A 22144-nucleotide genomic window follows, 5' to 3' on the forward strand; every position below is an offset into this window, starting at 1 on the left:
TAGTTCCAGAAGTTTTCAAAAGCCTGTTTATGTCCCCTTTATAGCTTCAATCTTGTAGCATAACATTCAGGGGCCCTTTTAATTAAATAGCTTTCTTGTTTTCATATTTGAGTCTCCAGTAGTCATGGGGTAGTTAGCAGGGTTGAAATGCCCAATGACCATGATCTGGTAGTGAAAAAAAGCTTCTGAAGATTGTGTGGCTCAGCTGTGAGCTGTGCAATCTTTGGAAGCTTTCTGCACCACCACCACTTTTTAAAGCATTTTTCCACTGTCAGTTTGGGCAAATAGGCAGGAAAAAATTTCTTTAAAACCAAAAGATAAATAAAAGCTTCCAAGGATCTCACAGCTGAGCTGAACCTTTTTTTTTCCACTTCTTAAAGCATTTTTTACTACCGGTTCAGGTGAATAGGTGGTAAAAAATGCTTTAAATATTAAAAAAAAAGTTGGCCACACCTACCACATGAATCCCCACCACCAAGCCATGCTCATCAAGCCATGCCCAGTCCTTCATATAAGTATTCCCAGACTTGTATATTTTCCTTTAGTCAGCAGGTGGCACTCTCACTTAAATGTCAGTGTTGCCACTACTTAATCATTATTTTAGTTGTTGTTCAATTATGGAAGCAGGATAAGTTTTTCAAGTAAATGATTTCAGCATTTTAAAATGCCTTCCCATTATCCCATCTTCCCAATTTAGGAGTCAATTTTCTGAATATTTAATTTTTTATTATTTTTCTCTCTTTACACCTTTTCCTTCTGGTCTGATATTTTTTTCAGAATGCTTAAACACTGCTTTAACAAATAGTTCTGAACAAATAGTTCTACATTATTCCTTGGGGTTAGATTTTAAGTGAAAAGGAATCATCTCTCCCAGTTCCAGTCACTGTTCATCTACTTCAATCCAGCACCAGTCTTAGTTATTTCATGGTTGTTCCAGCTTCTTGGCAGCCATCTTTAGGCTGCCTCTTCTCCTCGCTGTGGCTGAGAGGGAAAAATAATTCCAGGTCAAACAGAAGAGCTGCAACTCTCCGCAACCACACTGGGCACCCCTCTTTGCTTCATCACCCCTACAGGGTGCCTTTGGCTCCTTTCAGAGCCCACCATTGAAGGGAACTTGGCATGGGAGCATGGAAACCCGTGCTGTGTGTCTGATCTTGCCACGATGTCAAGTAATGGGACATTACTGAGGGAAATATTATATAAGTAAAAATAAATTGGCATGTTGCCCATAATAATCTCAAAACAACAGGATTTTTAAAATCTCAAATACTTTGTAGATGTTTTAAAGTCTGAATCTGCATTCCAAAGATCTTGAATAATTGTTTCTTTGATTAAGCTCTACCAAGTCAATGTTGAATCTTAGTAATCATATATATAAACTTCCTCTAGGATGATCAGTCCCCAAGCTGGCCCTTCAAGCTTTCAGTAATGAACTCATTTTCCACTGTAATTGAATCCTCCCACTTTGCTGCTTGCAACTCTTCTGTTTCTTCCAAGTGAGAAGTCTGGTTTGATTTCTGCTGTGATTCATTTGTTTGTTTTCTTAGCTGTCTCTAGTATTATCAAGGGTCTTCTCTAGCAACAACGTTCAAAGCCATCAATATTCTTTTTACCCTGTTTTTTTCCCAGAGGGTTACAAGGAAAGCTATTTCACATACATCATGGCATCTAAATATCTTTACTGCCTCCATATTGTATGCTACCCTGAAAAATGTCTTCATTGCTATTTCTTTATTCTGATATTCAATTCTAAAAGACAGAAGCTATCTATTATTTCGATGTCTTTACAATCAGTTTTAAAGCTCCTTGCAGTACATGTTAATATTAGTTTGATTTTCTTTACATTTAATCATAGTCTCATGTTTTTTCACTGTGCTTCTTAACTTTCATTATTAGAGTTTACAGATAATTTGCATTTTCAGCTATCTGTATTCAAAAATAACAGAATAACAGAGTTGGAAGGAACCTAAGAGGTTTTTTTAGTCCAGCCTCCTGCTCAAGCAGGAAACCCTATAGTACCATTTCAGACAAGTGGTGGTCCAATATTTTCTTTAAAATCTCCAGTGGTGGAGCACCCACAACTTCTGAAGAAAGTTGGTCCACTGATTTATTGTTCTGTCAGGATATTTCTCCTTATTTTTAGGTTGATTCTCTCCTTGATTAGTTTCCATACATTGCTCCTTGTTCTTCCTTATGGTGCTTTGGAAAATAGGTTGACCCATCTCCCCTCTTCCACAGTTGTGGAAAATTCCACAGCTTCTTGTGGCTGGCAAGGTGAAAGTTTTTCTATAGTACATGAAGCACATACTGATTTTCCCCCCTCTTTGGCTTTCTTTTCTATTCATTATGCTCCAGCAATAATAATCTCATAATTCTAGGCCTTTTTAAAAACCAGTTTGAACTTCTGGCACCTCCTTTTCCATATAAGGAAATGATTATTTCCATGTAAGGAAATAAATCTGTGTTGAATGATCATAAGCATTATTTTGCTATTATGTGGAAAACTTTTTTTTCTCTCTTTTTTTTCTTTTGGTTTCTGACATGTAGACAGACTCCTTTCAATCTGTTGCACAATGTATTGTTCTCCAGATTTGATGACGTAGTTTCACTGGGACTTTTACTGATTCTTCTTCTGTTGTGTGTTATATTTCTATAGTTATTCCATAAGTTCTTATATTCTTCCAACTTGGTGACCACAGGAGTGCCATTATAACTTCATCTGCTAGTACTAAGGATTCTCATAAACAGGAAATCATTTCTAAGGTATCAGTTACTTGGTGTCCTCCTGCATACCATTTCAACATTGGAAACTTCTTCTGACTTCAGAGATCTTTTGAAAAACTGTTCTTGTTTTTCTATGATTGTTTCCATATACCACATTATTACAGATATTGTATTATTGCTTCTTGTCTCTTCTAGAAGATCTGTAAAATACATCCTTCCTGAGGTATTTGTCTTTCGTGACTTTAGCTTCTCTTCTCTTCTTTGCCATTTTCCTTGTTCTGACATCTAGTTTGCTTTCTTCTGTTTTTTAGTCTTTGGCACATTTTCTTTTCACATCTGTACTTAACATTTTGTTTGATTTCATTCCATCATTTCTCTATTAATGAGGTTCAGGATCTCAAAGTGATTCTTGATGTTCTCATTGAAAATGAAGGCTATATGCTCATATAGTAGAAATTAGTTGGCTTTGTTCTTCTACTTTACTTTGACTTGTAACTTGCACATTAACTGTTTCATGTTTTTGCTGTTACAGCTGAGGTTTTCTACCTTCTTGTACCTTCTTATAACATTGATTTGATTTCTGTGTACTCCATCTTGTGTTGTCAATGTACACAGGTGTCATGCATAGGTTGTTTGAATAATATATTAGCAATGAAGAAATCACTGGATTGGCAGAAACTGGTACGTAATTCTCCTGCTTAATTTCTGTTTTCAAAACCATACAATCCAAACTAAAAATTTTCCTCTAAATTCTCTTGCATGCATTTGCTCTTTAACGCTTTAATCACTCATTTCCTTAGTCCACCCTGGTTTTCCTTCCTAGAATATTTAATCAATTTCCTTTGTTGTTATCAGAAAACCATTTCTGAGTTCCTATCCTGCATTATTCCTTCTGTCTTTCTTGTCCTTGTTGTCACTCACTTTCAATTTGCTTCTTTGTTTGATTCGCTTCCCTTTGAAAAGTTGCTTCCACTCCTGACTCGTGTTGTAATGCGCCTTTTTAGTCTAGTCATTTTGTCTTATCTTCTTAACAGTTGTAGTCCCTTGCACAAACAATTGCAGTATTTCTTTCATTAGTGACATTTGCTTGCACTAGTTGCAAACATATTTCCTGATTGTTGCAAGTCACAGCAGCAAAGTGAGCTCCATTCACCTTCATTTTACCATAAATAGAAAAATAATTTATTTCTATTTGTTACTTTCTCAGATGTCAAATGTATCCTGAATTCATATGAATTCCACTGCAAACTCCTATTGGTTCTCCCTGTTCACTAGTCAATGCCTATAGCTATATTGGCACCCAGAAAGTAATATGAAAACCAAAGAGAAGTTCCTATGGGATGATTCATATATGCATTTTTCTCTGCCTGAGATTGCCTTATTTGAAGAATGGGAACCGAATATGGAAGTTAAGGTGACTTCTCTGGAAAAAAATATTGCCTTTAAGGCAAAGGTGGTTGTTTCCAGTTCAGACCAGTTCGGGAGAACTGGTAGTGGTAATTGGGCGTGGGTCACTGAACCGGTAGTGATGGCTGGCTGGCCACGCCCCTGAACTGGCTTGCTCCGACGCTCGCCCTGCCTTGTCTTCGTCACGTGCATCCAACACAACTGCCTCCTAGTGCTTATACACAGGTAAGCAGCATGGGCTGCTCAGGGAGCTCCAAGGCTTCACAAGCACCACCTCCTAAGTGGGATTGAGCCTCCCCACCCCCTCGATGCATAGAGACAGGAGGTGACAGTTTAATTTTCTGCCTGCGAACTCCAGGTTGGGAGGCGAGTAGCCGAGCGAGCATGCCAGGATCTGTCAGCTGCTTCTAATCTGCAGTTTACTCATGAGCAAGTTTACTCATGAGCGGGGTGCTCGTCAGCCGGCAGATTGCTGGCTTGCTCACTCGGTTGCTGCCCCCCCCCCCGGAGCTCACAGACAGCGAACAAAACCACCTACTCTTTGGACCCTCCAGCTCTCCTGCGTTCAGCTGGCAAGGCTCGGGTTGCTGCTTTCTTTGGCCTTTTTTTAAAAAAAAAGTTTTACAGCATATTTTATTTCCTATCTCCAATCTGAAACATAAATTTGCCAAGCCACACCCACAAAACAAGCCATGCCCACAGAACCGGTAGTAAAAAAATTGAAACCCACCCCTGCTTTAAGGAACTATGAAAATTCAATAGTATTAGAGCTGTGATTGGCCTATTAATAGTAATAAACAAACCTTTAAGAAAGGTTTAGAAAAATAGATCTGGAAAGAACTTTATGTCCAAGGCTACATCATCACAGTAATCTATCTGACAACTAGCCACAAAAGAAAACAAATAACAAGTGACATAATGAGCATAAAAGTCCACATCACACAAGAAAATATCATCACTGGATTACTATGTTCAGGAGGGATACTTTTTTCACATCCATGGAAAGTATTATTTTATTCATACTCAATTTTTATGAGTCAACAGATTAAAGTGGGTTTGTTCAAAGTCTCAACACACACACACAAATATTATTTGAAGCCTTCTTCATAATATTCAAATATATACAAGTATATACATAATATACAAGTGTGTACATATGAGCCAGGGGTGGGTTTCAAAAATTGTTCGAACCTACTCTGTGGGCGTGGCCTCCTTTGTGGGAGTGGCTTGCTGCCCATGTGACCAGATGGGAGTGGCTTGCCACCCATGTGACCTGGTGGGAGTGGCCAAGACGATGTTATTACTAGATATTACTAATTACTAGATATTATTAATATTACTAGATCATTATTAATGCATAGATAACTGCGGGACATTACACACCCACCCACACCCACAAACTATGACAGTGCTAGGAAAACACCAAAAAAATAAAAATCCCCCCCCCCCAAAAAAAAAGACTGCCAATGAAACCAGTTTTTTTTTCCTAAGCCTAAGAACAGGGAAGACAAAGTCACTGGAATAAAAACCATCAAGGCAACGTGGAAAATTATAAAGGACAAGCACTCACAGAACCATCAACCACCTCAGAATTACCTAAACAAGGAGTGTCAGCCTCTGCTTCACTGTTGCTTCGGCTGCCATGAACCGGGGAGGGAGGGCATGGAAGAGTTCTGGAATTCAAGCTTCTGCAGAGGGTTTTTTAAAAAGAAAACAGTCTTCTTGGGAGGGGGAATGGGCTGTGCTCCTGGTTTTGGGGATTCCCCCCCACCAAAGACCAGTTGCAAATCTCTCCAAATCCTTTTCAGGATTTTCTTTTTAAAAAATGCCTCTCTGCAGACGATCTTGAAAACCTGCGAGGGATTCCCCCACCTCATCTCTGCTTGCCTATAGCCTTGGAAGCTTCCGCAACTTCACAGTAAAAGCAAGTAAGAACTTCTCTCGCTCGTGAGATTTTCTTTACTGTGCAAAGGCTTGCTTTAAAACTGCAGGCTCCCGGGGAGGGGGGCAGGGGAAAATGCTGCCCATATGTCCCCTTCCAAAGTAACCTTGCAGGTTTTCAAGATCATCCAGAGAGGCGTTTTTTAAAAAGAAAAACCCTGCAGGCACCCAGCGACAGGGGCTAGGAGCTAGGAACCCGGAAGTTAATTACTTCCGGGTTCACTGACGAACCGGATCGCAAGAACCGGTGCGAACCGGCAGGAACCCACCCCTGATATGAGCAAAAGAGCTTCAATGCTGCCTTTTTATTTTCTTTTGGCTGACGGAACAAGCTTCCCTGAGCTGAAAAGTGGCAAGATATGAAGCTGCTGTCATTCAACTCTTCTTCCTACAACTACTTTCTTTGCAATTCAAAAGGTGTCTGATGTTCTGAACCCAGGGACAAGGGAGATGTGGGTTTATCTTTAAGTAGAAATATAGGCTTATCACTTTTGGTCAGCCTTGCAGTCCAGACAAGACATCTGCAGTCCAGAAGAATTAATTCTATTTTGTTGTAAGGTTACACTTAACAGAATCTTACCAGTGTGAAAATATATTTCTTCCCCATTGCCATTCAGTCTGAGGAATTAGGAGGATTCCTTTTGAGATACCCACATTCCTGCTGTGGGCTAATCTGCCTCATATCCAACTATTTCTCCGGATGTGGCTCTTCTCTCTGTCTCTCAAGGTTATTCCCACATATCACTACATCTTTAAATTTAAATCTTTCAAATTGAGTACATTTTTAAAATGATGGATTCCAGCTATTAAGTTCTGTGAGTTGACATTTTAAAAAACGAGGAAACTATCAACCTAAGAATAGCAAATAAGGGAGAAATAATGGCAATGAGAAATGAATCTAAGTAGGTACAGAATTTAAGAAGCAACTGAAGATAAGGGCAGAAATATAGGCTGAGCAGGATAAAATCTTTATATTTTATAGATATATATGTCAATAAGAAATAGGAGCATCATAACCAACCATCAATTATTTGAGTTTGTGGGCCAGAAAGTAAATGGTAATGCCTGTTACGTTCAATGTTAATATGAAGAAGATAGAACCTGTACTAGAATACATCTATGCCTGGGCAAAATCAGACATCCACATTAATGTACAGTGATCACCTCATTTATGAGCTTCTTCAAAGGCTCAGCACCTTGAGCTTCAATCTGATCCATGCTCATGCAAGAGGTATAAAACCGCACAGCTTTCTCCTTTGCTGAGCCATTAGTCCCAAGTTGTCGTTCCTCTGAACAAGAGAAAGCGTTAAAATCAGCAAAAATCATTGGGAGGTTATTTTTTTAAAATGTGACACAATCCAAATTCCTTTCAATATGACAAGCTATAAAATGCATAGTGAAACAAAGCTAAAATTCTTTCATTCCAATTACAGTGTTTTCTATTTCTATATGTGCTTCTTCAGCATATGAAATTATTTGTAATCAACTTTAAAAGGTGCTATTTGAAAAGAAGAATGTGAGTGAAACCAATACATTGGTCTGGCAGGGTAGCAGAAATAACCCTAAATTTAAATCATACTAAGTTTAAATCAGGGTTCCTACCAGTTTGGACCAGTTCGGTCAAAAGTAACTCAACCTGCCATGCCCCCGAACCGTTTCTATTATCAATGGCAGCATCTTGTTTTTTGGTTCTGCGCATGCACAGAACAATCTTCATTGCAAAAATTTATTTATTTTTTTCCTTTTCTAATGTTCTGTGCATGCACAGACCTTTTTAGCTGCAAATGCACACATGCGCGGAGTGTATGCTTGGCATGCATGTGAGCGAAATTTTTTGCACAACGAACCGGCAGTAATGCTGGTAGCAACTCACCCCTAGTTTAAATCATATTATTAAATCAAATCATATTAAGGTTATATCCATGAGTTCAACAGAGAACAGATCCCCATATGCTTTGGCATTCATATGTCTGCTTTACTGCATTAGGACATAATGTGCAATATTTTTACCCAACCACTTCCTTCAGATGTGTTAGATTCCCATTGCCTTTTATTGGTCAGGGAATGGAGGTGATGACCCTTTCTCCACCCATGGAAGAAAGAAGAATGCATAAGTGAAGAAGCATCATGAAGACATTATGGCTGCAGAAATCAATGTTTGATCATCGAATTAATTTGGTTACATTGTGTTTACATAATTATCTTTCTTTTGAATATGGCTAAAGGTGACATATTGAATTCAGCAAAAAGACCTCCAAAAATGTTATCTGATTATGTTATGTTTGTACAGATGAAACGTTTGTATTAATTGGAAAGTTGATATAATACCATAGAGAAATGCAGTTTCTCTGGGATTTATTAAGTAGCGTACTTCTGGGAGAAATATTATTTGGCTGGATTTAAAAACTCACATGACGGATCTATTTTGAGTTGTGATCGTCCTTGTTCTCTCTGAGGGGTGCTTGGTGCTCTCTGAGCTTGGTTGTTTTCTTGTGGATGTTTCATTATCCAAACTAAATAACAAGGTAACATCATGAAATGTTACCTAGTTTGGGTAATGAAACGCCTACAAGAAACCAACCAAGCTCAGAGAGCATCAAGGACCCTTGAGTTCAACCCTGAGCTACAGATATTCTTCTTTATTGGTCTGTTCTCTCTGCATTCAAAAAGAGTATCAAATGGACTTTTTTGAATTTGACCTTTGGAATTCCTTATGTTTCATGGGAAGTCTTTTTCCATTTGAAAGTTTTGTTTTTTATTGTATTGAATTTTGTATTAATGTTAAGTGACTTGGCTATCATTTTTCTTTAGCAGAAAGGAGCAGGAGGAACAGAAGCAGTAGAGATGATAGATATGCAGAATTGATAAAGGAAAAGTCAAGAAGAAAGTAGGCAACTAATAGAGGAGAATATATATTTCTTATATATAGATAACTGGCAGAAATGTTATATGGTAACTATGGGTTACTAGGGTCATCACAAATGGCTAAGAATGAAGGACAATAGAATGCAAGAGGTTTAAAACCTGTTCATGCCACAGAACCTATTCATTAAAATCATCATCATCTTCATAATCACCATACCAGAATCCCAAGAGAACAAACTCTAGTGATAAAATTTGAGTGATTTTTTTTTTACCAAGAATCTCTAACAGAATCCAATCAATTTTTTTAACAGTCAGAAGAAAGAATATAGCACTGCAAGCAGCAAAGATTTTGGTAATTGTACTACAAGTGAAATGAATAAATGAATCATACTTCATGCATCAAACTCAACAACACTTGATGAAATAATGTAATCAAAAAGAAATCCCTAAAATTATGGGTTCACAATAGAGTATGAATAAGAATAAATAATAGATTCAAAAGAATAAACAGATTTAAAAGGAATGCATAAAGAAATGGTTAGCTAAAAGCTCTCCTTACCCCTCCAATTTGATACATTTAGAAACAAAATGCTCTTTATATCAAAAGAGTAGGAAATGTTATCTAGTGATATTTTTGCCAAATAAAAAATTACCATCTGAATTGGTTTTTAAATTTGTTCTGTTGCAGGTTGTTATACTTGCAATTGGGAGTATATGTAGATTTTCTGATAACAGGAAGTTAGTATGAAGAATCTTAGTACTTAATGACTCTATGTCTGTTACACGCTATATGTTCATTAATGGTATAATTACTAGCAGTCCTATTTAGAATATGTTCCTGGTCTTCCCACCCACCCACCTCCACCCACCCTCACCCTAGATATCTGCATAGGATTCTGACCATAGAAGTAATCATATGCATTGTCCTGCTACCTAAAAGTTTCTTCATGATGAGATGGTTTTCTTCCAAAAGTACATCAAACACATTCACTGAAGGTATATCACTGTCCCATGTGTTATTAGCCTGCCAGTTGCCACATGCATAACTGAAGAAGTCTTCACAAGGATCAATGGTGACATTCTGAGCCTCCTGCAATCTGGTCAGGAGCACAAGGCAGGATGCAGTATTGCAGCTTTCTGGAAAAACATAGGAACAAGGAGGAGAAATCGTAAATTATCTTGCCTTTACTGAAAAGTATAGATTGTTTTATACTATAACTGCAGGAAAACCCATACCATATGCAATCTCTGGAGGTGTGTTTGTGTGTATGTGTGTGAGTGTGTAAAATACTGTGGACTTCTATAAGGAGCAATTTGATTAATGGATGTTTTCCATCTATCGTGTTTCCCCGAAAATAAGACATGCCCTGCTAATAAGCCCAATCGGGCTTTTCAGAGCATGTGCCATAATAAGCCTTCCCACGAAAATAAGCCCGCCCCAACCGGTCCCCGACATTACCATTGTACCACCTACCGGTACAGCTTGCGGGGCAAAAAGAGGGCCCGCTGCAAAAACAATGGCAGGCGAAGCAAAGTGCTTCCACCTCCCACCCTTCTCTCCCACGCAAAAAGAGCCCGCCACCAAAACAGTGACAGGCGAAGCAAAGTGCTTCCTCCCCCCCACCCTTCCCTCCCACGCAAAAAGAGCCCACTGCAAAAGCAGCAGCAGGCAAAGCAAAGTGCTTCCACCCCCTGCCCTTCCCTCCCATGCAAAAAGAGCCCGCCGCAAAAAGAGCGGCAGGCCAGCAATGCGATCACCCCCTCCCGCCTGTTCTTTCTCATGCAAAAAAATACCGCCCACCCCACCCCAATTGTAAAGGCAGCCTGCCTGGTTCCCTTCTGCGCCGCCCTTTAGCGAGGGGTGGCAGGTGGGGGGGGGGGAGAAGCGAGGCGTGCCTCTTACCTTTCTAGGTCTGTTGTGTTCCTCGCCCTTTCATCCAGTGAATCTCCTTGTAAAAAAACCTCATGAGTTCAACTCGCGAGGTTTTTTATACAAGGGGCTTCACTGGATGAAAGGGCGAGGAACGAAACGGACCTGGAAAGGTAAGAGGCGTGCCTCACGGCCCAACACTACCCACCTCACCCGAATGGTAAAGGCAGCCTGCCTGGTTCCCTTCCCCGCCATCCCTTTAGCGAGGGGTGGCAGGTGGGGGAAAGCGAGATGCGTGTCCTAATGCTACCAGAGATTGACAGCTCCGCTGCATTCCTCACCCTTTCGTTCATTGAAGCCCCTTGTAAAAAAAAGTTGACTTGAACTCTTGAGGTTTTTTACCAGTGGCTAAATTGGAAATTGGAAAGGTAAAAAGCACGCCTCCCTTCTCACCTGCCCCAGAAAATAATAAGCCCTCCCCCTATAATAAGCCCAAGGCCATATTTCGTGGGGCAAAAGAAAATAAGACCCTGTCTTATTTTCGGGAAAACACGGTAATTTTTCCTTTGAATCTTTTCATTCTTTCAAAATAAGTTCCACATTGCTCAGAAAAATGTAAGTAACCGTGGCATGTGCTTCCCATAATTCCTTGAAAGTCACATGACATAAATCAGGCCATAGATCACCTACCTATATATCTTACTTTATTGCCTATGAATGGCAATATAAATTACTAAGCACAATCTACGGTAGAATTTGTTATCATCTGTCTACTCCCTCCTCAAGGTCTTTCTTTTGTCTTTTTGCCATATATATTTAAGTTTCAGTAATGTTGTTTGGTCAGTGAGGCATCAGAGAAATGGTAACTTCTAAAAGGTGGTAACCAAACTGAATATTTGACTGAATATTTCATGAATATTTAAAATATGTGGGACAGGAAAATATGACTAATAGTGTATTAAGTGCTTTCTACAAATGTATTTGATATTACTGCTATCTTCAGTGAGAAACTATGATAAATGAGGGGATTTAGGGATTTTCAAGAAGCACTTTAAACATTAAGATGTAAAGGTCTTCTAAGAGTTTTCTGGGAATATGGAAGTTGATGAGATTTCCATAACACAATACTGACACTTCTCGAAAATATGTGCAACTTTTCTCATAACTCTGTGGTGATCTTAGTTGGTAAAGATCTTTATCAATACAAATTATTATTCTGGTAAGTAAACATTGAAGCTCTGAAACTTGATTCCCTCATTTTTCTTCTAATGCTGTCATACTGCTCTGAATATAGTCCAAAGGAGAGCTTATTTCAGTTTTTTGCTAACATTTCATCCAAATATGCTCGGTAAGATACACCCACACAGCGTCTATACATCACAGGAACAACTGATCCCCTTTTAAAAGCAGATCCCTTCTAGAATCCCAACAAACTTCTGAACAGAATTGTGTAGGATTATAATTTCCATACTTTTTAATCATTATAACCACCCTAAAGCAACTTTTTGAAGCAACTTCAGATTTAATTAAGCATTCTTGGTTCCATCAATCTGACAAAATTGTTTTGTCACTTATTTTTATGCTTAACCTGGAGAGAACTAAGTGATAAGGGAGAGCCTTCAAATCAGGGGTGGATTCCTGCTAGTTCTAACCTCTTCTATAGAAGAGGTTCCACAAATCTTCTGTGCTGTTTAGAATCGGTTTCAGCTCCCTCCCCCCAACCGTCCACACCACGCTTGCCCCACCCGCCGCTCACTGATTGGCTGGCTCACCAATCACCCCGCCCACCTCTAAGACTCCTATCTAAACCTTAAAGTCTTAAAGCTGTCAAGTTTGAACATCCCTGGGGGTTTTTTTTCTAAAGGGTTAGGGGTGCAAAGGTCTTATAACTTGACAGCTTTAAGACTTGCGTGCTTCAAATGCCAGAGTTTCTGAGCCAACATTTTGGTTGCTAAGCAAGAGTGTTGTTAAGTAAGTTTCACCACATTTTACAAGTTGGCCATGCCCACCCAGTCACATGACTGCCAAGCCATCCCACTCTGTCACAGGGTTCGCAAGCCACTCCCACTCGGTTGCATGGCCAGCAAGCCACTCCCACAAGCAGGCCACACCTACAATATTCTAAAAATATTTGAAACCCACCACTGCTTCAAATGCACAAACACAGAATAAGTCATTAAAAAAAGGAAAGCTCTAATACCTAGATCGCGTGTAATGATGGAGAAGACAATGACTAACACAAGACCGACGACAGCACTGAAGAGTAGAACATAAAGGAACAGGGATTTTCTTTGACGACATCTTTGCACAGTCCCTCTTGGGCTTTCATCACTCTGGAATCAAAGAAACACAGCAACCAGTTATTTCCTTGGGTAGACAGGACTGCAATAATTCTTATCCAGAAACCAAAATCAGGAGAAGTTTGAAGTCAGGTGAAACTCAGGGAAGAAGTATCAAAACACAGATAATGAATTCATGGAGGAGACTAAGAGAGGTAGTTCAGCATGAATTCTCTACACTCAATCTAAAATATAATAAGTGCAGTTATACAAAATTCCTTCATTGATACTATTATCTATTGTAACATATTAATGAATTGTTTAAAGACACTCATATTGCATTGATATTTGAATATCAAGCTTAACAAAAATGACTAATATTTCACTGAAACATACAATTAGTATTTTCCATGAATACTTCAGATTTTCTAAGCAGAATCACTTTATTATTTGTGTGAATCTTATATGATTATCAATACTCAGGACTTAGAATGTCACTTTTTAATTAAATGAGGCCTTTTATGTTCCTAATAAACATACAAAATTTATCAACAAATGGGATATATTCCAAGGTATTCAAAGCTGGGGTTATTTAATATAAAATGAAATGTTTTGGGTAAATAGGAGTATGTGTGGAAACAGAAATGGAAGTGAACAAATTGCCAGAATGAAACAGTTTAGGTATGATGTAAAATAGTAAATCAACAGAACTAAAGTGGATATGGATATACATGGGAAATACGTTTGAGGATTTTAAAATCCCTTTCCTTTCTTTTTTTTAACTCTTTCATATTCTTCCTGGTCTCTAAAAATTGGATGACAGGGTACCCTACAAGCTCTTACTTGTGCACTTAAAAATTAATGCAACCTTGGGCATCACATGATATAGTCAGCAGCTTCAGGTAGTACATGCACACCTGTCATATCAAATACTCCAGATAGAACTTGCACAACAATTTTCATAATTAAACTTTCATAACATCACCTTAAATCAATTTGCACCTACTACTGAGAGTCTTCATTCATTGATCATTTTTAGAGAAGCAACCCTGTCAAATTTGTTGCCACAAAAGTGACAACCTACATTTATTAAAGTGGAGATTACAAAAACATGTCATAATCAATTAGTTGATCTCTAAGATACAACCCATAGAAAATATTAACACCTGGACAATTATGACTGGGCTCAGAAATTAAGCAGAAACAGACTTGGTTGATCCTTAAGTAACTGACCTCCAGGGAATACCAAGGCTTTAAGCTAGACAGGGAAGCAGCTAGCACGGATTTGCTTTGATGACAGCTTGCCGTAATGCAGTGGTTCTCAACCTTCCCAATGCCATGACCCTTTAATACAGTTCGTCATGTTGTGGTAACCCCCAACCATAAAATTGGTGTTTCAGTTCCTAAGACCATCGAAAATATGTGTTTTCCTATGGTCTTAGGCGATCCCTGTGAAAGGGCCGTTTGACCCACAGGTTGAGAACCACTGCCGTAATGTATGGGGAGGGGGAGGGATACAGTGAGAGGGGAGAATGAAAGGAATGAGAAGGGCCAACCAGAGTCTACAGCTGAATGATCCAAGGACACAGGCACTGTTCCCTCTAAGATGCGCGGCTGCGCGGCCGCGCACGTCGCAAGAAAACCCCGCGCAGCAGTTTCTATCTGCCACGCAGAGATTTCTGTAAAGCAAACGTGGGGAAGTCCTTTGCAGGCGGCTACAACTGGCCACCTGCAAAGGACCTCCCCAGACTTGTTTTGAAGAGCACGGCTCTTCAAGTCCATGTTCGGGGGATCCCTTGGAGAGGGGATTCCTTCCTGCGAGACCCCGTCAAGAAAATGCGGGGAGCATCAGCGGAGACCCGGGGCTGCTTCTGCTGCGACTGCTGGACTGTGGGGCTGGGAAGGGAGCAGGAAGAGCAGTGGGGCTGGCAGTGGCCGGCGGTGGCAGGCTGGTTGGCTGCCTTTCCACCACCGCCCCCTCTGTGCGGCGGCTTTCGACCTGCTCCCCCGACTCGTATCTCCTCCTGTTTTTCCCCTCCCTCTTACATGCCCCCTTGGTGCAGCGGGCTACTGCCGGTGAAAGGAGTGGGGTAGGCGACATTGCACAACTGGGTAAATTATAAACCACAGATTTTAATCCTATTTAATTTTTAATGGTATCAAATTTAGCTATAAAGTGGCCTTACCTACTTTTTTTTTCCTGGGCCTGCTAAATTCTGGTCCCTGGTGATACAATGAGTTAAATGCATTCTGGCTTGGATTTCCTATTGTGCAATTTGTGTCATGGACTTAATCATTTTAAATTCCATAAAATGCCAGTACACATCCTTTCTGCCAAGAGATCAGAAAAAACAATGCTCGAATCTTCTGATATTTAAATGATTTATAATGTTGTCTAGATATATAATTTGGATTACATTTGAAAGCTATGCATTGATTAAATACTACGGAATACAAGCAGTTCTTTCTTTTTTGGTTTTAGAAAAGGATAATTCTCTTTTTAGCCAGGCTTTTTGAATTAGATTATGGTGATGTTAACACCAGTTTTTAAGTAGATTTCAATTTTTTTAAAAAAAATCTTTTAGCTGCTTTGAATACCTTGGAGATGAAAAGATGGGGTACAAACTTAAATAAAAAATAGTACATTCATTTTGAAAAATAAATGCAATACTTGATTAATTTCATATCTTTATTTAAAATAGTTTTGGCATGGCATATGGTTTTATCAATTCAGTTGGAAATGATGTGGATGTTGTATCTGATTCTGAGGTATATATATTGTTAAGTAACATAACATATAGCATATAGTCCAAACTTGCTAGACTATTTAATTGATCTTACTACTTTAAAGGGGGAGAGTTTCATGATAAATTATTTTATTACATTTATGTTGCATTTATATATTATATTTATTACATTTATATTTCACATTATATATTTGTATTGTTATTTTAGTGTTTATTGTCAATTTTGATAGATATTATATTGATATATCAATACTGATTTTACTCATACTAAATAACAATTACTGCTATTATTTATCAGCATTAAATATTTACAGTTTTTAATATTGAGTTAGTCGTATTTTAGAATAATAGGATTATCTTTTAATAGGATAATTGGCAAAATCTAATTCAAATGTGATGGGTTGCATTCCAAAGAATGTGAGAGGACAGGTTGCCTGCAAAATGCCAGGACCCAGGCTGTTGGTGCTATGTCTCTCTCTAGCCAGTCTAACAATCTAAAAGCTGAGCAGGGAGCCTTTTTTTTTTTCAGGGTGAGCGGAAAAGTATAGTGTTTGAGTAGCACATTTTCATGCCTGGCATTCATCAGGCTGAAACCTCGCTCGCAATCGGCGCTTGACGCTTGGAATGTTGCGCAAATGTCCAGCAGACGTGACAGCAGTTCAAACTGTTGCTCTCTTAGCTGCTCAGGCATGAAACTGTGCAGCTCAAACACTATACTTTCCCACTCACACTGAAAAAAAATTAGAGGAAACATTGGACACAGGCATGGGAACGGAATGTGAACACCTACCAAAGAGACACTAAACTTTAGAACTGTTACCAAAACCGCTAATTTGACACTCACAAGGTAAATTTGAACCATTGGACACTCACACTCATAAAGGGTGGGGGAGCCTGGGGAAAGGGGAAATCACAGAATTTACATGGGAATTCTCAGATCTAGGTTTACTTACACTGTAACCACTTGGCTTTAGTAAACATATACCTTTCACTGAAAATGGAGTCGACGGTCTTTCATTCCTAAATGCCCAAGCTGGGACAGGCCTTACAGAGAAGTCCAAATTGTAATCATCATCATCATCCCAGAAGGCAAACCAAACAAAAATCACCTAGACACATCTATGAAGTTACTAAATATTGCACTCTCCTTTAGAAAGGGTATTATTGGCATAGTCTGATTAACTAAACTACAGTATATATCTATACAGACATATGCATACAGTACTCCCATAGTTCTAACAAGAAAACAAAATGGATGTCTCCATGAAATCACTGGGAGCTGAGCTTAGTGGAGACTTTACTTTTCCAAGTCTTGATTAGCCATGAAAAGAAAATAAATGGCAGACAGGCACTTGCAAAAGCTGCTGCAAATGCATTAGTGTTTTTCAAAATCAGCAACTTCAACATGTGTGGGTGTTCCCCAGTCATCATGCTGGCTGGGGAATTCTGGGAGTGGAAGTCCACAGGTCCTGAAGTTGCTGAGGTTGAGAAGCAGCAGCTTACAGCATAAGTAAAGGAAAACCAATATGTACAGAATGATGAAAGTGCAGCAAAGGATATGCTGGCCCAAATTTGCCAACAACAAATATACCTGACAATCATCTCTATGAATCACTACTAGTATAATACAGAGGTCAGAATGAAGTATTTGAATCTTATAAGCTTGACACTTTTTCAATCTGTCCTACCACACATAATGCCTGTCTTTTTTAAAAGAATGAAAGCAATAATTAAATCATTTTGCCATTCTGGCAATTGTCTCAAATCCACGGCAACTCTTCCAAATCAGAAACTCACAGTACTTTCATTAATATTTTGAACTGAAAGGGATAGAATACACGATTTTCAGCACGATTTTCTGCAAGAGAGCCAAGTTAGATGTAGTGCTTGAGATGCTGGCTTAGAAACCTGAACACCATGAGTTGTAGTCCTTCCCTAGCCACGAAAGCCTTCTGGGTGTCTTTGGGATAGTCACAGAGGTGGTATTCAGCAGGTTCTGACCAGTTCTGGAGAACCAATAGTGGATATTTAGAGTAGTTTGAAGAATCGGTAAATATCACCTCTGACTGGCCCCGCCCCCACATATTCTCTGCCTCCCGAGTCCCAGCTGATCAGGAGGAAATGGGGACTTTGCAGTAACCTTCCCCTGCCATGCCCACCAAGCCATGCCATGTCCACCAAGCCACACCCATAGAACCAGTAGTAAAAAAAAATTGAATCCCACCATTGGGCAACCACCCTCTTCTCAATTCAATTTAGCTCACAGGATTGTTGTGGGTTAAACAGAAAGAAATATTATGTATGTTTATTGTCTTGAGTTATTTATAAAAACAATATTTTTCATACGGAACTAAATTAACAGCCTGAATATTTTAGGGCAGAAAATGCAGTCTTAGTCCTTTTCTTTCTAACAATTTTTCTATGAAGTGGCAAAGAACTGAACCTTTTCATAAATAATGCAGAAACTTGGAACAGTCTGTTTACCAAACCATCTCCTGAATATTTGTCAGCTCGTCAACCAACTATCATGATTATTTTTACATAATTCTATAATTTTGTAGAGTTGAAATCTGAATTCAGCATGTAGCATTGTGTTACATCGTGTTTCTGCAGATATAAATGTGTGAGATAATGGTAGAGAGAGTGGCAGCTGAGGAAGGAGGAAAACGATTATTTTATGCAGAGAGAAAGCCCAAGACCCACCTATCACCTTCAGCCATATAATCACTTCCAGGTCATCCTCAACTCTTGCTATTTCTGTATGCAGGCCTACAAAGCAAGGAGTGCCAAATCCCTGGAATAAAAGATTCAGGGAAAAGATTTGGAAAAAACATTTTCTAGGGTTCTTGGTGTAACCAAGGTTAAATCAGTAGATGCAAACAGCATACGATAGTACTTGGTTAAATCTAGTGATCTCCATAGGAGTTGGGGCTGAAAACATCTGGTACTTCTAACTGTTAGAATTGGACTGGGAAATTTGGGGCATATTCTAAGGAAAAAAAACCTGTTTTATCATACACAGTTTTAAAACAGTGACAAAAGTAGTAAGGAGCTATCTTACATTTTCTTATTTGGAGCTAGGCCAAAACAAAACAGTCTCATTAAAGAAAACATGGCAGAATTAACAAAAATCTTTAAGGTGTAGACAAAATATAATTATATCTAATTTCCAAGTCAAAGTAACGTTAGTATATGTGTAGCCTTAGGTGTTAATAACAATACATCAAAGCAAATCCATAGTACAGAAATATTCTTCACTTTATTAAATATTGTGCAACATTTCTAACATTTAATTTATTGAAAAAAAGGATGTCATACAAGTAAATATCAGCTGTTTTCTCATTTTGTGAAGTCTGTATCGTTACGTGAAATCTGAACTTTGCATGTTATCAGGCAGCTCGGTGCTATTTTTGGTATTCTGTAAAATGACAAGGTTAATTTTTCCTGATACAAAATTCTCCATAAAATTCTACTTTTGATCTGAAGGTTAGGAACTCTGCCTGTGCCAAATGTTATTCTTGCTCAAATAAATCACCTTGGCAGGAAAAGGGTAGAGAGAATGCTGGATACAATGATGTCAGATTTTCTCTGTAACTGGAATGTCCTTTACAATCAGATTATCATTGGTTATATCAAAGATTGTACCTCAGAAATGATGCTAGCAGAGAATTTGAAAAATAAATGTTATTTTAATTATTTATTTGCTTTACTATCTCCCATCTCTCACCAGTAGAAGTTGGGGGATGGGAAGAATATATTTTGTGTCAGATTTATTTATATGATAGTTTTAAAGATAAGTTTATTTATTTATTTATTAGTTTGTCAAACATGTACAAGATAGGTATAATTATGAACATGAATGAATACAAATAAAGGGGGGGGGCGGTAGGACAGGGACGGTAGGCACGCTGGTGCTCTTATGCATGTTCCCTTTATGGACCTCTTAGGAATGGGGTGAGGTCCATGGTAGGCAGTTTAAAATTGAAGCTGTGAGGGTTTGAGATGTTTTTGGTTTCTTTTAGGAATAAATTAATCTCATGTACTCTTCTTCACGGCTTTTTAGTCGCAAGTACTAGTTCTAATTCCTTGTTACTTCTCTTTTCCTTTGCCCAAACACCCATTAATGTTGTTCTGAGATTTGCCATATGTATTTCCCATCACATGATCTAGTTTCAATCTCAGTGCTATTACATTCTCATAATATTGAGGCATATAAAGAACCTCCAAGAATATTTTTAGAAGACCTATGAATCAATACTAAACACAAATCAAGTTGACAGGCATTTGTCCAAATAATCACCAGGAACTAAGCCTGTCACAGTACAATGCTCTGGGAAATTTGGCAAGCATAATACTTAATAGTGATGTGGTCTATGTTAAATTTTTCTTCTGTTTTAGCTAAAAAGAAAACAGATACTGAAGTGTATGGTTTATAATGTGGATTCCCTATTGTGAATCCTATGGTATTTAGCATTTTCTTATGCTCTAGCTCCTTCAAATTCCAATCTGTTCTGATTTAAAAGATTTAAAAATTGTTTATGCTTTTCTGACAGAAGGAAGACAACTATTTTTCCCAGTTTGGCTTCAAAACTGAGAACTAGGTAGAATAGGCTTTTCCATGGATTAAGACGGACACAGGGTCTCACTGCAATGTAAGTGGGATATAGGTATTTTATCATCAAAAAAGTTTTGATTGCAACATGTTATTAAATTAAATCGAGCTATTAATATAAAGTGTGACTTATCTACATAAAAATCACAAAAAAAATCTTATTGAGTTTGTATGTATTCGTATATTTCTTAAGGAACAATCTCTACCATTTGCAATTGATCTTACTTTAAAGTATGTTTAGCTTAAACAAATCCAGCACAGCATATTCAAGGAGGGGTGGGGGTGAGGTGGAGGTCAATTCTTGTAAATGAAAATATCTGACAAGCCAAGATCAGTGCAGCCAGACCCCCAAAGATGACTTATTACTTTATATATTATTACATTTCAAAAGCAGCTGTAGATAACACTTGTTGGAATGTTGTTGTTCAATATTTAGGAAATGACTACACATCTGCAATGGACTAAGTAGAGAATTAAAAATTTAATTCCCTAGAAAGACATAATTGTTGCTTGGTGGAGCATGGGGAAATGGGTATCACCACATGGAAGCAGTATCCAATATTTGTTTTCATCAATAAATATATACAAATTTTGCTGCAGAGGAAGCCATTGTATAAATGCCCTATGTTTAATTTCTAAAAATAGATACATTGCTGCTATACACTGAAAGTTTTTGATGTGTAATTTTGTCTCCCTAATTCTGAGTCTGGCTGTAAATGATCTTGAATCCAAGCTAAAAAAAAAGAAAAGAAAAAACTCTCTGCTTTCTGAACTGATAATTTCTCTATCTTAGAGACACAAAAGCAGAAATACAAGTTCCATTTTAGCTGGTAAACGTTTGTGTGGCGGTACCAGGATATCAGGAGCGAATTAGCAACACATCTTTTTGTTCTCAAATTAAAGCAACTAATGCCTGAGAAGATAAATGCCTAAAATGAGATGAGCAAAGAGAGAGAAAAGTGGGCTCCATCCTACCTGCGGAGATGTCCTCATGATTTCACTTGAATTCTTTGCAAAACTTCTCTCTTTCTCTGGGTCCTTTACTCCACCTTCTCCTTAGAGGTTAGCAAAGTATATCATTTCAGAGCAGAGACCAAGTTTTCTGTTCCTACTCTGGCTGGAAGCATGACAGAGGAGGAGATGGAGGAGTGGCAGGGAAACTGGTCAAAATAACATCCCTGAAGGAAAAAGAAGCGGATAACTTTCCCACCCACTTCTTCTTTGTATCATGGTTTCCTCCTGGAATGTGCAGTTCAAACACACTTTCGACTCCTTGGAATGTAACATGTATCTTTCCCCCCCAGTGACTGCACAGTAACTTCATTGCCTGCAATGGTTTTGAGACTGCACCCTTTGACTGTCACTTTGTTGCTGTATCCCTCCCCCCCCCCCCCCGCCACGGATATTATCTCTTCCTCACATGCACATGGAGACACACCCAATACTAGAATCCAACTGCTTTAACCACACTTGACATTCAATCCATAGTTTGCCCTCACAATTGTCCTGCTACTGCCTTTTACCCATTTTGCCATAATTTTGCATGCCTCCTTTGATCACAGATATTTTCTTCACACTGCCTGTTTCAACTTGCCATGCTAGTCCCTCAGGCTTCTGTTAATACGAAGGTACAAATAATACAAGCTTTGACTTCCACTGATTCTTCTTCTTTTTTTCCCCAGTTCCTAAAACAAGTGAT

The 22144-nt window shown here is 38.6% G+C and overlaps 1 protein-coding gene across 3 annotated transcripts in view; it reads right to left on the reverse strand.

The window, feature by feature from the left end:
• The window catches only part of KEL (Kell metallo-endopeptidase (Kell blood group)), a 49467-nt gene extending 27716 nt beyond the window's left edge, over positions 1 to 21751 (reverse strand). For 2 of the 3 annotated variants that reach the window (XR_001313208.2, XM_014060339.2), the window contains exons 1-4: positions 21421 to 21751; positions 13008 to 13140; positions 9871 to 10074; positions 7237 to 7361 (exon numbers count right to left, since the gene is read on the reverse strand). Coding sequence is in view for 2 of the 3 variants with exons in the window: in XM_014060339.2 (XP_013915814.2) it covers positions 7237 to 7361; positions 9871 to 10074; positions 13008 to 13140; positions 21421 to 21438 (480 nt within the window). In the remaining variant the exon portion in view is untranslated. The remainder of the gene's footprint in view (positions 1 to 7236; positions 7362 to 9870; positions 10075 to 13007; positions 13141 to 21420) is intronic. The other variant, XM_014060338.2, reaches the window with a different exon arrangement.
• Positions 21752 to 22144: the final 393 nt, after the last annotated feature.

This window comes from Thamnophis sirtalis, unplaced genomic scaffold (assembly GCF_051295495.1).
Source record: "Thamnophis sirtalis isolate CommonGarterSnake01/CBP01778 unplaced genomic scaffold, rThaSir2_p1.2 scaffold_5, whole genome shotgun sequence".
Lineage (NCBI taxonomy): Eukaryota > Metazoa > Chordata > Lepidosauria > Squamata > Natricidae > Thamnophis > Thamnophis sirtalis.